General features: G+C 41.5%; 1 protein-coding gene across 1 annotated transcript in view; it reads right to left on the bottom strand.

The window, feature by feature from the left end:
• Nucleotides 1-16477, bottom strand: part of smo (smoothened, frizzled class receptor) — a 42468-nt gene that overhangs the window by 13985 nt on the left and 12006 nt on the right. The window contains exons 6-9 of the mRNA XM_072562835.1: nt 15208-15427; nt 14669-14792; nt 4125-4217; nt 1727-1835 (exon numbers count right to left, since the gene is read on the bottom strand). Coding sequence (XP_072418936.1) covers nt 1727-1835; nt 4125-4217; nt 14669-14792; nt 15208-15427 — 546 coding nt within the window. The remainder of the gene's footprint in view (nt 1-1726; nt 1836-4124; nt 4218-14668; nt 14793-15207; nt 15428-16477) is intronic.

Here is a 16477-nt window from a genome sequence, read left to right as displayed (position 1 = left end):
AGTGTTCCAAGGTGGAAGATGAGGCGTTCTTCCTCCAGGCGTCTGGTGGTGAGGGAGCGGCAGTGAAGGAGGCCCAGGACCTCCATGTCCTCGACAGAGTGGGAGGGGGAGTTAATGTTGGGCCACAGTGCAGTGTGGTTGATTGGTGCAGGTGTCCCGGAGATGCTCCCTAAAGTGCACTGCCAGGAGGCGTCCAGTCTCCCCAATGTAGAGGAGATCGCATCGGGAGCAACGGATACACTAAATGATATTGGTGGATGTGCAGGTAAAACTTTGATGGATGTGGAAGGCTCCTTTAGGGCCTTGGATGGAAGTGCGGGAGGAGGTGTGGGTGCAGGTTTTGCAATTCCTGTGGTGGCAGGGGAAGGTGCCAGGATGGGAGGGTGGGTTGTAGGGGGGCATGGACCTGACCAGGTAGTCACGGAGGGAACGGTCTTTGTGGAAGGCGGAAAGGGGTGGGGAGGGAAATATATCCCTGGTGGTGGGGTCTTTTTGGAGGTAGCGGAAATGCCGGTGGATGATTTGGTTTATGCGAAGGTTGGTAGGGTGGAAGGTGAGCACCAGGGGCGTTCTGTCCTTGTTACGGTTGGAGGGGTAGAGTCTGAGGGTGGAGGTGCGAGATATGGATCTTTAACCATGTGGGAAGGGAAATTGAGGTCTCTAAAGAAGGAGGCCATCTGGTGTGTTCTGTGGTGGAACTGGTCCTCCTGGGAGCAGATCCGGCGGAAGCGGAGGAATTGGGAATACGGGATGGCATTTTTGCAAGAGGTAGGGTGGGAAGAGGTGTAATCCAGGTAGCTGTGGGAGTCGGTGGGTTTGTAAAAAATGTCATTCCTATTCATATATCCATCCAAATGCCTCTTAAATCTTGCAATTGTACCAGCCTCTACCACTTTATCTGGCAGCTCATTCCATACACGTACCACCCTCTGCATGAAAAAGTTGCCCCTTAGGTCTCTTTTATATCTTTCCCCTCACCCTAAACCCTCTAGTTCTGGACTCCTCCACCCCAGGGAAAAGACTTTGTCTATTTATCCTATCCATGCCTCTCATAATTTTGTAAACCTCTATAAGGTCACCCCTCAGCCTCCGACGCTCCAATGAAAACAGCCCCAGCCTGTTCAGCCTCTCCCTGTAGCTCAGCTCCTCCAACACTGGCAACATCCTTATAGATCGGTTCTGAACCCTTTCAAGTTTCACAGCATCTTTCCGATAGGAAGGAGACCAGAATTGCATGCAATATTCCAACAGTGGTCTAATCATTATCCTGCACAGTCGCAACATGTCCTCCCAACTCTTATATACTCAATACTTTGAAGCACTTTGTGACATGCTGTGGTCCTAAAAAGTGCAATATAAATGCAATAATTCCCTTTACAGAAGAAAGCTCACAAATACCACTCTAGCCAAAAGTGGACTCTAAGATCTAAGAATGGAAATATGCTTCATTAACACCTAATTTGTGTGTTTCTGTTAGTCTGTCCATTGTTTTATGCCCAAACATCCAATTGCTGATTTTCAAAGATTTGGGGGAAGTGGAGATGCAAGGGATAATGGAAAACGTATCCAATATGGTGACCTAAAGGGACTTTCAAAGGCTTGTAAAGACTGCACAAGTATGGAGGTACCTAATTTCTCAGATTTAGTCCTCACTGAATCAATCACCCAAAACTAATTGATTCTACTTCAGAGCCTGAATTAAATTGAAGGAAGTAGGATCACTTACAGAACATAGTCACGGAAACTCCTCTCCCAGTCAGCCTGGTTAAAGAAATCATAGAAATGGCATCCAAATGTGATGAAGACAAAGCCAAATGCCAAGAATCCAAAAATGCCTAAAAAGTAAAATGCAACCCATTAAAACACTACATACTTTGCACACTTGCAAGAAGATAGAGAAACACATGTACATACAGACATGGATATGAGCAGCTGAATTTAGTTACATAGCAATGGTACAGTCATCCCAGGTTCCTTTCCTACGCCTGCAATTGTGAAGTCTGAAAAACAGATGATGATAAAGGTCTTTGCCACCACTTTTAAAACTAATGTGAATTCAGGCATGTTTTCTTCAGCAAATTATAATCCTGTATCAAATAAATGGGCAGTTACAGGTGAAAATGGAGGATGGTAGCTTCCTGAGTTTGAAGTAATGCATAAATGATAAACTTTATAAAATGGTAAGAAAGATATTGCTCAGCAAAGGTGAAGATTGAATGGGTTGGTGAACTGCTCCTTGGGTCACTCACTGTCCGAAATACCTTAATATATTGGTTATCTCCAGCAGCCAGTCCCATGATGATAGTGCCGGAAGCTTAGGAACAAGCTGCAGGATAGGGAGAATAAGTAGAGCATGGAGGAAACAGGAACAAAATATCTTAGAAATAGGAACGAATTGTGTCACCTATACCATCAAAAAAGTGCCTATTAGGGTTGCTAGATCTGGTTGGACATATTCCTAGAGGTATCTCTATACAATCATCCCGACTCCATCCATCCTCACACAGCACATTGCCTTCTCAAATCCAACCAGAAATGTAATTAACTCTTCGATATCAATTGAATAATTCTTCACTGTCAAGCAACCTTCAAGCTAATATTTTTATAGCAATAACCAAATGTGTGAAAATTCATTTGTGTGTCTTTTTTTTTCCTCACTGAAACTGCTGGAGCAAGTGGCTGGGAGATTAATCTTTAATTTCTGTAGTCCACAGGATAATCCTGGAAGATTGACAGCCCTATTCTGGGTCTAAACAGGGCAAGTGAAAAAATAGGAACATTTTGCTAGAAATACACACCTAAACATGGCTTTTGCCAAATTCCATTCATACCACTCTGAATAAAATGGCAATCAAACATTTATGAAGCAACATCCTTAAAATTGGTTGCCTCCTCATTCAAATGGTAAGCACATAGATTTCCCAATTCTGCCAGTTTCACGATATGTCCACCTGTTCTCAATCCATGTCATTGGTTCGTGCTCCATTTCAATCCTACAGTCAACTGGAGAGCAAACAAGCTCACTGCAAACCAAGTGAATTAGTCATGAAGTTGTCAAAAGCCTTTTCTACTAATTTCCAATAAGAAAATTAATCAATAAAAATGTTCAAAGACATTTTTTAAAAAAAACTTTTTTTCCTGATTTTGCTCCAGACAAAGTGCTGGAGATGAATAAAGAACAATAAACACTACAGCAGAGTGTTCTGGACCAGACCAGACCTCCCATAGTATATTATGAAGATAGCCTAGACCCTAACTTTTATACTTTTAAAAGGTTTAAAGTTCTGTGTTTCAGATATGATTTGATTGGTCCACCACTAAAATCAAAGCACACTTTGTTCTTACAACACAGTTAAAATACCACAAAATGAAGAACTGGCATAACTTTATTGAGATACTTAACAAGATAATGTATCTTATAACCACAAATCATCAACTGGTCCAATACAGGCAGCATCTCATAAACACACCCTTGGCAAAGGCAATTCAGTCCAGTAGAAAGGAAACTCAAAGAAACAATCTGTCCTTTTGATTACTTTTTTTTAAAAAGAGGAAGCCTCTCTAATACTTCACTTTAGCTGCAGTAAATTCAAGCTTTCAGCTCCAGCAGCCAGCAAAACCTACCAACTGAAGCAAAACTAATGTCCTTTTGGGTCTGTGTGAGCCTGATTCCCCCCACTCAGGATTCTTTTATCTTAAAAGGAAACACCCAGGAAGAACTCAAAGCTGTTTATAAACTACCTGAAGGAGTAATTTCAGCACCACTGTGACAACACCCCTCTGCAAGAGAAACAGAACAGAACACATTTCTTAAAGGCACTATAAGCCCCGCCAAGACTGCACCAACACATAATGCCTTTCTAAACTAAAAACCTTTTGCCTCTTTGTTCTTCATATCCCTCTATTCCCTGCCAATACATATATCTGTCAAAATGCCTCTTAAAGTTGCTACTGTATCTTCCTTCACCAACTCCTCTGGCAGTGCATTCCAGCAAATATTCAATTTCTGGCATGCTGACAACCTAGGTTATATGCCAAACAGTGGAAAATTCAAGTTACACAGCAGAGAATTAACATAGTTCTTGAATATAAAGAGGCGAGTCCTCATGTTGCCAAGCCCTTACCAAGACGCAGCATTGTTTCATTGATTTTACTGGCTGCTTTCTCACTCAGGAGCCCAGGATGGTTACTTTTAATTGAAAATAGAGTCATGACACCTGTAAAAGAAATAGCAGGCAACTGAAATGAGTCTGCAACAGTTAGAATGTAAGAACACAAGAAACAGGAGCAGGAGTAGGCTATTCAGCTCCTCAAGCCTGCCCCACCATTCTATAAATTAATGGCTGATCTGCCCCAGACCTCAACTCCTTTTTAGTGCCAGCTCCTTATAGCCCTCACTTTTCTGATATTTCAAAAATCTATCTTCCTCCTCTAAATATTTTCAGTGATCTAGCTTCCATAATTGTCTAAGGTGAAGAATTCCAGACATTCATTACCATCAGACAGAAGAAATTCCTTCAGTTTTCAATGAATGTCCCCTTTTATCAGTTCAAGATTTTATTCTAGTGGAAACATCTCAAAACTTACACTGTCAAGCCTCCTCAGATCACCTCTCATTCTTCTAAATTCAAATGAATAAAGGAATATCTTGGTCAGCCATTCTTGATGAGTCAACCCCTTTGAGCCAGGAATCATCCTCTTTAATCTCTATTGAACTGTCTCAAGGCCACAGTATAAATTCTTAAATACAGGGGCCCAAATTGTATATGGTACTCCAAGTGCAGCCTCACCAATGTTCTGTACAGTTGTGACAAGACTTCCATGTTTTTAAACTTCAACTGGTTAGCAAAAAAAGGTCTAAATTCCATTTGTCTTCTTAATTATTTGATGCACCTGCATGCTAACATTTTGTGTTTCATACACAAGGACACCTAGATCCCTCTCTGCTGCTTTTTCTTCGAGGAGACTATCTCCATTAAAATAATAGTTTGCCTTGTTATTCTTCCTTCTAAAGTACATGACCTCACACTTTCCTATATTAAGCTTCATCTGCCAAGTCTTTTCCCTTCCACTCAGACAACTGTATCCCCTTGCAGATTAACCACATATGAATTAACTCCACAGGGACCAATAGCCCATCACCAAGACACCCTTTACTTACATGTGTAAAGTCCTTAACATTGATCTAGCTCCCTCAGGGTTTCAGGATGTCTGACACTCCTGTTCTTTTTTTTCCTTTAATTTTCATTTAACCCCCACACTACTGCCTAACTGCGGTAGTGCTTATTTTTTTCCCCAGCACCCATGGTGTCTGTGTGTAGGTGTGAGACACAGTGAGAGACACACTCCTGTTCTTTTTTTTTCTTTTTTTTTCTCAAGTGGCCAGTCACAACTCCAGGGTGTTGGTGGACACCGCGTGCTCCTTCTCCAAGGACACCCGGGCCAACACTCCTGTTCTTTTTTTCTTTTTTTTTTATGCAAAACAGCAACCGCTGCTCCTGGGATTCAAAGACATCACCTCCTATACCTAAAATACCTTTTCCTAAAAAAAAAAGGCAGCCTGTTACAGCCAGAAGGTTTTTTTTTTCCTCCATCCCAGATTACCTTCAGTCCTCACCTGAGGAGACTATAATCTCCTGGTTATATTTTTTTTTTTTTTTTCTTTTTTTTTCAAGGACACCCGGGACTTCACCCTATATTTTTTTTTCTTTTTTCTTTTTTTTTCTTACTCAAGTGGCCAGTCACAACTCCAGGGTGTCAGTGGACACCCGCGTGCTCCTTCTCCAAGGACACCCGGGCCAACACTCCTGTTCTTTTTTTTTTTTTTTTTTTTTCTTCTTTTTTTTTCTCTTCTCTTTCTCATCTCTTGTTTATATTTTTTTTTTTTTTTTTTTTTTTCTTCTTTTTTTCCAATCTCTCCAGCAGGGAAGGAAACACTCAAGTGGCCAGTCACAACTCCAGGGTGTCAGTGGACACCCGCGTGCTCCTTCTCCAAGGACACCCGGGCCAACACTCCTGTTCTTATCTGCCAGCCAGGACTCCCTGATTGGATCAGATTAACAGCCATAATCAGGGGAACTCTCATTCTATGAGGTCCATCTGACTGACCTAGTTACAATCACTACACCCCACCCCCTCTGAGTCATAGGACACAGGCCTGTTCTTTTTCTTGTAGCTCCTCCTAGAATATTTAAGCATCAAGTCATTCCACAAAACTCTGTCTCAGATATGGGCAATGTATAACTTCCAGTAGCCCATCTCTTGTGCCCAGAGCATCTTGGAAGAAATTCATTCTCCTCTTCAGTTGGCAAAGGTGTCAACGAGCCATGTCTACCTTAGATTCTGAGGTCTTTTCAATGGAGAGGGAGAACATTCCACCAGCATTTCCACCATTCCTAGAAGCCAGGCATGTTTTGCTCCCACGCAGTTTACAAATTTGCAGCTTTCTTATGGTCTATGTGCTTGTTTAGGACCATCGCACCTACTTGAATCTTGTACGTCACTGGACCTGACCTCACATCAACCATGCCTCTTACCCATACAGGGCCATTCCTGTGGTTCCTACACCAAACTTCATCCCTTGAAGTAGCTATCTCTCTCTCGCTTAGCAGAGTCTAGTGTCTGGTATTGGCATTCCTGATACTGTTTCATCCTCTCTCCCAGGTCCGAGAAGATCAGATTTAAACCACTGGGGAGTCTTCTGCCCATTAGCAACTCTACTGGAACTATCCCAGTAGTTGCATGAGGAGTAGTCCTACAATCAAGCAGGAACTAGGACACCTTGGTATCTGGTGAGAAAAGAAAAACAAAGTGGGCTTGCTGTAAATCAAAAACAAAAATTGCTGGAAAAGCTCAGCAAGTCTGGCAGCATCTGTGGAGAGAAATCAGAGTTAATATTTCAGGTCAACTGACCCTTCCTTAGAGCTGAGGATAAGTTGTAAAGTGTTGGTTTATGTGAAGATGATAAGATGACGGGAGGGGATAAGGATTAAATAATAGGTAGGGATAGAGCCCAAGGAGAAAGAAGAGCATTTGGACAGACAAAGGAGTGGATAACAATCTGTTTAAGTGGGTGAATAGCTATGAATGGGGACTGTTAGTGGCTAACAATGCATCGTGTGTAATAGCAAACATTGGTATGATAACAAGGCCTGATGTGTGGGGTAGGGGTAAGGACATGGGAGAACTCAAGCCTAACGTTGTTGAATTCTGAGTCCAGAAGGTGCAGGATCCTCAAGCAGAAAGTGAGATGTTGTTCTTCCAGCTTGCGCTGAGCTGTACTGGAGCACTGCAGCAAGCTTGAGACAGATGTTGGCCAGGAAACAGGGTGTTGTGTTGAAGTGGCAAGCAACTGGAAGTTCAGGATCTTTTTTGCAGTCTCTTTTTGTGTTGTTATTCTAGTGAATCTGTATGCTGTTTCTTTAAACCTGCCTTCAAACTTTGGACTGCTCTTTCTGCCTGACCATTGGATGACAGATGCCATTCAACTTTATAATTTAAATGCCATTCAACTTTAGCAAATGATGGCCTGTTACCTGTGACTAACACTTCCAGGAGTCCGTGTTTTGCAAACGATGCATGCAGTTTTTCTGTCATCATCCCAGTGTTTGACAAAATGAACTCTATGCACATCCAATCACTTTACGTGGGCATCCACAATGACTAAGAACATTGAGCCCATGAAATTACCTGCATAGACTATGTGTAACTGAGTCCAGAGTTTACTTAGCATTCCCACAAATTTGGGGGAGCTGGTGGCAGTAATTTCTGTCCTTGCTGGCACACAGGGCAATGCTAAACCAATGCAGCTATGTCTGAACCCAGTCCTGGCCAGCAGACATAACTTCGCACCAACACTTTTATTTTGGAAACACTTGGATGACCCAGGTGGAGTTTAGCCACTATCTGGCAGAAACCTTTGCTCAGGACAATCACTCTACTATGATCTGGTCTCTCTGGGTCCAAAAATGTTTCAGTTCTGGTTGTGACAGCCCTTTGGATTCCCCATCACTACCAGCTGTTTCAGTTTTGCTAGGACTGGATCCTCTGCGTCTGAATTCTGATATTGTCAGCTGTGACTGGAAGCTTATCCAGAAAGTTTTAAAACCATTGTGGACTCTTCCAGTGACAGTTCACAGGCTCAATGCATCTGCACTCACTACTTGGCCTTCTGGATGGTGTTGCAATAATTCAGCCTGAAACTATGTGCAGCACTGCCTTGTCATCTTTAAGGAGACTTAGCAGGGATTTGTGGTCCGTTATTATTACAAATTTATGTCCGTAAATGTATTGGTGGAACGTCCTGAATCCAAATTTGACCACTAAACCCTCCTTCTCCATCTGACATTTTTATACTCTGCATTAGCCAGAGTCCTGTAGGCATTCTTGGTAGTATGGATGTGCAGAAGGATCTTGGAGTGCATGTGCATAGATCCCTGAAAGTTGCCACCCAGGTGGATAGTACTGTTAAGAAGGCATACAGTGTATTAAGTTTCATTAGTAGAGGGATTGAGTTCTGAAACTGCAATATCATGCTGCAACTATACAAAACACTGGTACGGCGCTACTTGGAATATTGTGCACAGTTCTGGTCGCCCCATTACAGGAAGGATGTGGAAGCATTAGAAAAGTTGCAGAGGAGATTTACCAGGATGTTGCCTGGTCTGAAGGGAAGGTCTTATGAGGAAAGGCTGAGAGACTTGGATCTGTTCTCATTGGAAATAAGGTAAGGGGGGAATAGACACATACAAGATGATCAGAGGATTAGATAGGATAGACAATGAAAGACTTTTTCCTAGGATGATAACGTCAGCTTGTATGAGGGGGCGTAACTACAAATTAAGGGGTGATAGCTTTAAGACTGATGTCAGAGGCAGGTTCTTTACGCGGAAACTGGTAAGGGCGTGGAATGCCCTACCTCCTAATGTAGTCAACTCAGCCACATTTGGGAGATTTAAACAATCCTTAGATAAGCACATGGATGATTTTGGGATAGTGTAGGGGGACAAGCTGAGAATAGTTCACAGGTTGGGGCAACATCGAGGGCCGAAGGGCCTGTTCTGCGCTGTACTGTTCTATGTTCATACACTATTGGGTATTCCTCTACACTGGGTCACCCGTGAGCTAATATTACCCAGTACCTATGGGGAGGCACCATATCAATACTAGATCTTGCTCAGGATCATAGTGTGCCAACACCTTAGACGATGATAGCTGTTTCTTCATTTCCCTGAAAGTTATAGCTTGGCTACATGACCATTTCCAGGGCTGACCCTATCTTTGAAGTTTATGCAAAGCTGCTAGGATGGAGGCCAGGTTATGTATGAACATACTGTAATAATTGACTAGGCAAAGAATAAACCTACACCCTGGTACAGACGTGGGAGTCAGGACACTCTCTAGCCCAAGTAGGTCACTTGGGGTGCCTGGAACACACAATTTTCCCTCTTAAGGCATACATGCACCTGGGAGAAATGTCTCAGGACTCTGTCCAAGTGCTTCCTATTGGGCTTCACTGTTAGTACCACATCATTTAGCTAAATGGCAATCTTGTTAAATGTTCACCTTCATCTGCTGAAATATTGCACAGACTGACAATACCCAAATAACAGTCTTGTATATTGATACAAATTCTTATAGTATTAATTGTAGCATACTTCTAGGGATCCTCAGCTAACTGCAATTTGCAAGTACGCATGGTTCACATCCAGCTTTGTGAAGGACAGCTCCCCATGCCAACTTTGTGTACAAATCCTCTAAGCAAAGGAATGGGTATTTAACCAGCTGCAAAAAAGTAGTTTACTGTGTATTTAAAATCCCCACAAAAGGCGAACAGACCTGTCAAGCTTTGCAATCAGGATGACTTGTGCTGCCCATTCCGCAAACTGGACTGGTTTTCTTCACTTTCCAGTCTTCTGATTTCTACCTCTAGTTGTGTATGTAAGGCACCGGATAGGACATGCAGAATTGCGAGATTGCTTCCTGGTCAATGTGCAAGGTGGCTTTGGCTCCTTTGATAGTCCCTAGACCTTCTGGGTATTTAGTTCGGATTTCACTCAGGCAATCTTCTATTCGAAAAATATTGAGCCAATCAAGGGGAATCTTTCTCAACCAATTTTGCCCCATAAAAAAGTTTGGGTCCGTGCCTTTCACTATAATCAGTGGCAACTGAAACAATTGGTACTCTTTAAGAAACCAGAACCAAAGTTCTACCCTTAATCTGTAAACCCTTAACCTAAATCCACGGTATAGGTTCTCAGTCTAGCTGAGATCTTACACAAACTTAAGGGTAAGAGTCCAGAGCGAAGTAACCACTAATGGCCACATTGGTATTGACCTTCATTAGAACTAGATGACCATTTAACCAGACATTTATTTTGATTGCTTAGCATATTCAAATCAGAACCAATGTAACTGTTCCAAACCAGATGCAGGTAGACTTTCTAGGGTGTGCACTCTCCTGAATACCAGCCTATGAGTTCTCTTACTCAATTTCATTCTGATGGAACTCCTTTGCTGTCTCAAGTCTGCATACTAGCAGCGACAAAAGCGGTTTGCTGGTCTGGATCCTAAAGTTTGGCTAAGGCTTGGCTTTGTTTTGGGGTTTTGCTGTGGACTTAGAGTCCTTCTGTTCAGGATTTGATAAGGTTCCCCATAGTAGGCTCATTCATAAAGTCAGGAAGTATGGGATACAGGGAGATTTGGCTGTCTGGATTCAGAATTGGTTGGCTGACAAAGCAAAGCAGAGAGTGGATGTCAATGCAAAGTACTCTGCCTGGAGGTCAGTGGTGAGTGGTGTCCCGCAGGGCTCTGTTCTTGGGCCTCTGCTCTTTGTTGTTTTTATAAATGACTTGGATGAGGAGGTTGAGGGGTGAGTTAGTAAATTTTGATGACACTAAAGGTTGGAAGTATTGTTGATCGTATCGAGGGCTATTGCAGGCTGCAGCACGACAGACAGAATGCAGAGCTGGGCTGAGAAATGGCAGATGGAGTTCAACCTGGATAAATGCAAAGTGATGCATTTTGGAAGGTTGAACTTCAATGCTAAATGAAGGGTTAAAGACAGGATTCTTGACAGTGTGGAGGAACAGAGGGACCTTGGTGTTCAAGTGCATAGATCCCTCAAAGTAACCACTCAAGTGGATTGAGTTGTTAAGAAAGCATATGGTGTTTTGGCTTTCATTAACAGGGGATCGAGTTTAAGAGCCGCGAGGTATTGCTGCAGGTCTACAAAATCCTGGGGTGAGACCACACTTGGAATATTGTGTCCAGTTCTGGTTACCCTATTATGGTAAAGATAGAGGCTTTGGAGAGGGTGCAAAGGTTTACCAGGATGCTACCTAGACTGGAAGGCTTATCTTACAAAGAGAGGTTGACTAAGCTCGGACTTTTCTCTCTGGAGAGAAGGAGGAAAAGAGGTGACCTGATCAAGGTAACAAGAGACATGGATAGAGTCAATAACCAGAAACTTTTCCCCTGGGTGAGATTGATTGGCACAAAGGGTCATAGTTGTAAGGTGTTAAGAGAGTCAGAGGTACGATCTTTACACAGTTGTGAATGCATGGAAAGCGTTGCCAACGGTGGTGGTGGAAGCAGTCACTAGGGACATTTAAGCAACTGCTGGAGATGCATACGGACAGCAGTGAATTGAAGATGTGTAGGTTAGGTTATTTTACTTTAGATTAGGAACAATCTTCAGGCCTGTTCTGTACTGTACTTTTCTATGTTCTATATGTTCTGAGTGTGATTATGCAATTGCTTTCACTCCGGTAGTATTCTTCAAGCTCAGTGGGACTGGCAAGCATGTCCAATTCCATCAAAATACCCTGCAACTCATATGCTCTACTTGCAGCATTTTTCAATAGTAAAACCAGTTATAGTGTCTATGTGAAGTCCAGTTGGGCTTCAGCTAGTAGGCACTTTGCGTGGCTACATCATTAATCCAATATATCAAATGGTCTCTTAGCATTTCAGTAAGAGTTAAACCCAAATCACATGCCTCTGACAGTCATCTTAAGCTAGTCAAACATCCCTACACAGATTCCCCTGGTTCTTGAGTTGCCAAGTAAAAGCAAAAGCCACTCAGATTTAGAATGGCTTGGGGTTGTAATATTCCTTAACTAAATCCATCAACTATTGAAGGGTTTCAGTATCTGCTGCCTCTTAAAAACTGGGGCTCCACAAGCTGTCAGAAGAATTAATTGTTGCTTTTCATCTACCCCAGTGTCCTTTGTCCAGAAAAAAATAACGCAATCTTTCCACATACTGGTCCCAGTCTTCAACGGCAGGATCGGACGAGTCAAGCTTCCCAAATAACAACATGATGCCAGAAATGCTTACCCCAACTCAGAAATGACTGTTGTAAGCAATTTCTTCAGGAGCATGCTTTGCTCTCATCACCACTGAAGTAATTCTACAGAAGCTGGTGTACCATCACCAAGTCACCCTTATTTACATGCAGAGACTTGACACTGATCCAGCTGTCTTAGAGCTAGCTCTCAGTCAGGGGTCTCTGTTGGACTGGATTAACAACCCAATCAGGAAACTGATTATAATACTGACACTATAATCACTGCAATACAGGAGCAGAATTAAGCCAATCAGCAGTTTGAGTTTGCTCTGCCATTTGATCATGGCTAATATGTTTCTCACCTCCATCTCATGACTTTTTCCCCTAACCTTTGATTCCCTTACTAGTTAAGAATCTATTTATCTCAGTCTCAAAGACACTCAATGACTTGGCCTCCACAGTCTTTTGCAGCAACAAGTTCCACAGATTCACCACTCTACAGCTGAAGAAATTTCTCCTCATCTCAGTGCTAAAAGGTCATCCCTTCACTCTGAGTCTGTGTCCTGCACCCTAGTCTCTCCTACTAATGGGAACATCTTCTCTATGTCCACTCTCACCAGGCCTGTCAGCATACTCTCAGTTTCAAAGAGATACCTCCATTATTTAAATTCCATCGAGTACAGACCTAGAGTCCTCAAGTACTCTTCATATGACAAGCCCTTCATTCTTAGGATCCTTTTCAAGGCCAGAACATCCTTCCTTAAATACAGGGTGCAAAATTTTACTTTAATGATTCTTTATGTCTTCATCCCAACATGTCCTCCCATCTACTTTTCTATCAACAAGAAATTTGGATACATTACACTGTCCCCTCATCCAAGTCATTCCTTTATAGATTGTAAATATTTGAACCCCTAGAATTGAGCCCAGTGGCACTCTAAGTTATGTCTTTCCAAAAAGAAAATGCTCCATTAATCTCAACTTTGTCTTCTGTATATTAACCAATTTTCAATCCATGCTAATACAAATATCCCTATACGTGAGCTTCAATCTTGAGCAAGAACCTTTTATGTGCACCTCATCATTGCCTTCTGGAAATCCAAATAAGCCGCATCTACTGGTTTCACTTTATCAATTCTGCTTGTTAAATTCTTCAGGAACTTTAGCAAATGTGTTAAAAATGATTTTCTTTTTACCAAATAATGGTGACTCTTCACTCTATTTGATTGTGTTAAACTTCTCTAAATCTCTTGTTATTTCTGCGGTAATAATGAATTCTAGCATTTTATTTAAAAGTAACTGCAACTACTAAAAAGTGGAAATGAATAAAAAAAGTTACAGAACATAAAGCATAATGGAAACAGAAATTGCTGGAGAAACTCAGCAGATCTGGCAGCATCTGTGGGGACAGAAACTGAGTTAACATTTTGAATCCAATAGGTGTCTCTTCTGTTCCACCACTAAACCAGGCAATAAATGGTATACAATAGTTGAAAATATATCCAATAAAGTATTCTATACGCCTCCATAACACCATATCAATCTCTCCTGCCACATGTGGACATGTACTCCCAAGATCTTCCAGTTCCTTTACCCCTTTCAATGGCCTTCCATTTATTATGTGCTCATCATATGCATAAGCTCATACATCTCCAAACTGAATTTCTTTTGCCACAATTCCACTCACTCAAATCAGACCATTGATATCATTGTAGAGTTGACAGTTATCCACTGTACTAGTGACTACATGACTTGATATTGTGTCATCAAAGTTCCCAAATCATTATCATGTACAATAAACAAAAGATCCAACACTGATCCCTGTAGAACACCATGGAAATTACTTTCCTTTCACAAAAATATCCATTGACCATTATCTGTTGTTTCTTGTTGCTGAGCTAATTTTAAATTCAGCTGGTCTTGCTCCCCAGTATTTCAAGGCCTTTTACATTTTTGACTAGCCTGCCATGTGGAGTCAACTGCCTTATTAAATCCACGTAGACAACACCTACTGCACTACCCTTAATCCTTCTTGTTACTTTTACAAAAAATTGAATTAAGAGGAAACAATACCATGCTGTCTATGCTTGATTAGTCTGTGTCTCTCCAAGTAAAAGTTAATCCTATCTCTCAAATGGTACTGGCTGATTTTGTCAGTGTTAGACTCTATTGCTTGTGGAAAAGGAGAATAATCAAAGGTACAGTCACCACAAACCAACATTGGGAACTGATTTCATAGAATGAGATCTAGCCGTCAACCGATAGAGCATTGATTGCTTTTGTACTGCAGCCACCTGATGCACATCAAGTAAAGCACACAATGGTAACAAAGACTAAAATTGTAAGGTCTGACATTATCTTTCATATAATAATACATACCTCTTATAAGGAAATAGCCACCAACCAGCAGAACAAGCCCAATTGGAGCCAGGACAAACCCTGCCCGGAAGTGATAATTCTTATATCCAACAAAGCAGATTCCACTCACCGAGTCTCCATCCACCTATAGAACAAAATAATCATAGTAGTATGATCATCCCAAAGGGAACGCTTCACTAGTAGACTCAGACCATGTACAAGTTAAGGTTATTCTCATTTTATTTATTGGGGAATAGATCTTCACTCAATTTTAATCAGTAACTCCACAGTACCTTCACCTTGAACCAATCATCTACTGACCACATGAATTTATCACAATTCGCTCCTCAAACATCATTCTAAATTTGGCTCGTGTTCCAAATCTTATTGCAATCCTCAGTGACATCTCTGACCTTCATTACATTCCCAGCATCCTCCTCCCAAAATAAAATCATGGGGTCCTTCATATCCTTTATTCCCAGACCCTAGTTACCATTGTTCTCCTGCCAACCCCACCAATCCCTGTAGTTTCTGGACAGCACAATAGGAGCATGAATTACCTGTGCCAGAGCCAATATGGCGACAGTCAATATAAATGGGATTGACCAAGTGACGAGATGGAAGTAGGATGTCTTTCCAGAAAGAGGCTGATAGGTGGTGCCGAGGGCCTTGAATGACATGTGCCAAGCGTAGGTCAGCATCACAAACCAGATCACCCCAGACATGAGAGAGTAGTAGACTATAATGAATATTATAACACAGGAGAGTGTTTCATTGGACCTGTCAGAGAAAGAGCAGTTTATAGTGAGATCTTTCTGCTGTACATTGCCACAGTCTGGACACGTGAACCTGGGAATCTAATATATTCAAAACCATGATATATAAAATTACAAAGAAAAGAGAATTGCATTTATATGGCTCCGTTCAACACTTTAGGGCATCCCAAAGCACTTAACAGCTAATTGAATACATTTAAAGTGTAGCCACTGTTATCAAGGAGGAAATGTATCTTATTTAAATGATGTTTGTAGAAGGATAAATATCAGCTATGACACCAGGGAAGACAATCCCCCCTTTTTTCAAAATAGCACTACAGGACTTTTGCATTCATCCAAGAGGGTGGGCAGGTCTCAGAATTTTCTCAAAGATAGCTCTCCAACAAAACAGTACTGCACTGGGTGTGTCAGCGGAATTTCTGCTGAAAGCTCTGAAATGAGACTAAGTTATCATCAGGTGGTGATTCAAGGCAACTGTGTTTTCCACTGAGCTATACCTGAGTCAAGGGAGGTGTGTGTATGTGGGGTGGATGGGGGTAATTTTCTGATGCCTAGTGTCTTAATTACTCTTGTATGAACCAAGTTTGATTCACAGTATGTGCTAAACTATTTGAATCTCACCCAACACAATGGACAACACCTGGTGAATTTGTAAATATAACTCTTTATGCTTAAATTCTTATTTTATATACAGAGTTGTTTTTTCCTCTTATATTTTTACCAATCACAGGATTATCTGGCCTGAACAGTTTTCTATCAAATCTTTTTCCTCATCCAAATGTAACAGTAAATAAATACAATAAATACTGTTGAAAAAGTTACATGATTTTGGCTTTCTTTGAAAGTTACTTAAATTCACATTGAAAAGTAATTGTCAATTGTGCATTTAACTAAATAGTTCAGCTGTTTGTGAGCAAATCACATGGCTTGGGTTGAACATTCTCAAGCCAATAGGAACGATCAAACAAAGTCACCTACAACACTAAGCTGGGACATTAGCTCTGAATACAGTTAGACTTAAATCCCTTCTGTATTCTTACTGAATTGAAGAAAA

The sequence above is a fragment of the Chiloscyllium punctatum genome, chromosome 44 (assembly GCF_047496795.1).
Source record: "Chiloscyllium punctatum isolate Juve2018m chromosome 44, sChiPun1.3, whole genome shotgun sequence".
Classification (NCBI taxonomy): domain Eukaryota; kingdom Metazoa; phylum Chordata; class Chondrichthyes; order Orectolobiformes; family Hemiscylliidae; genus Chiloscyllium; species Chiloscyllium punctatum.
The sequence above is the reverse complement of the archived record's forward strand: the minus strand, read 5'-3'. Positions and strand labels throughout refer to the sequence as shown.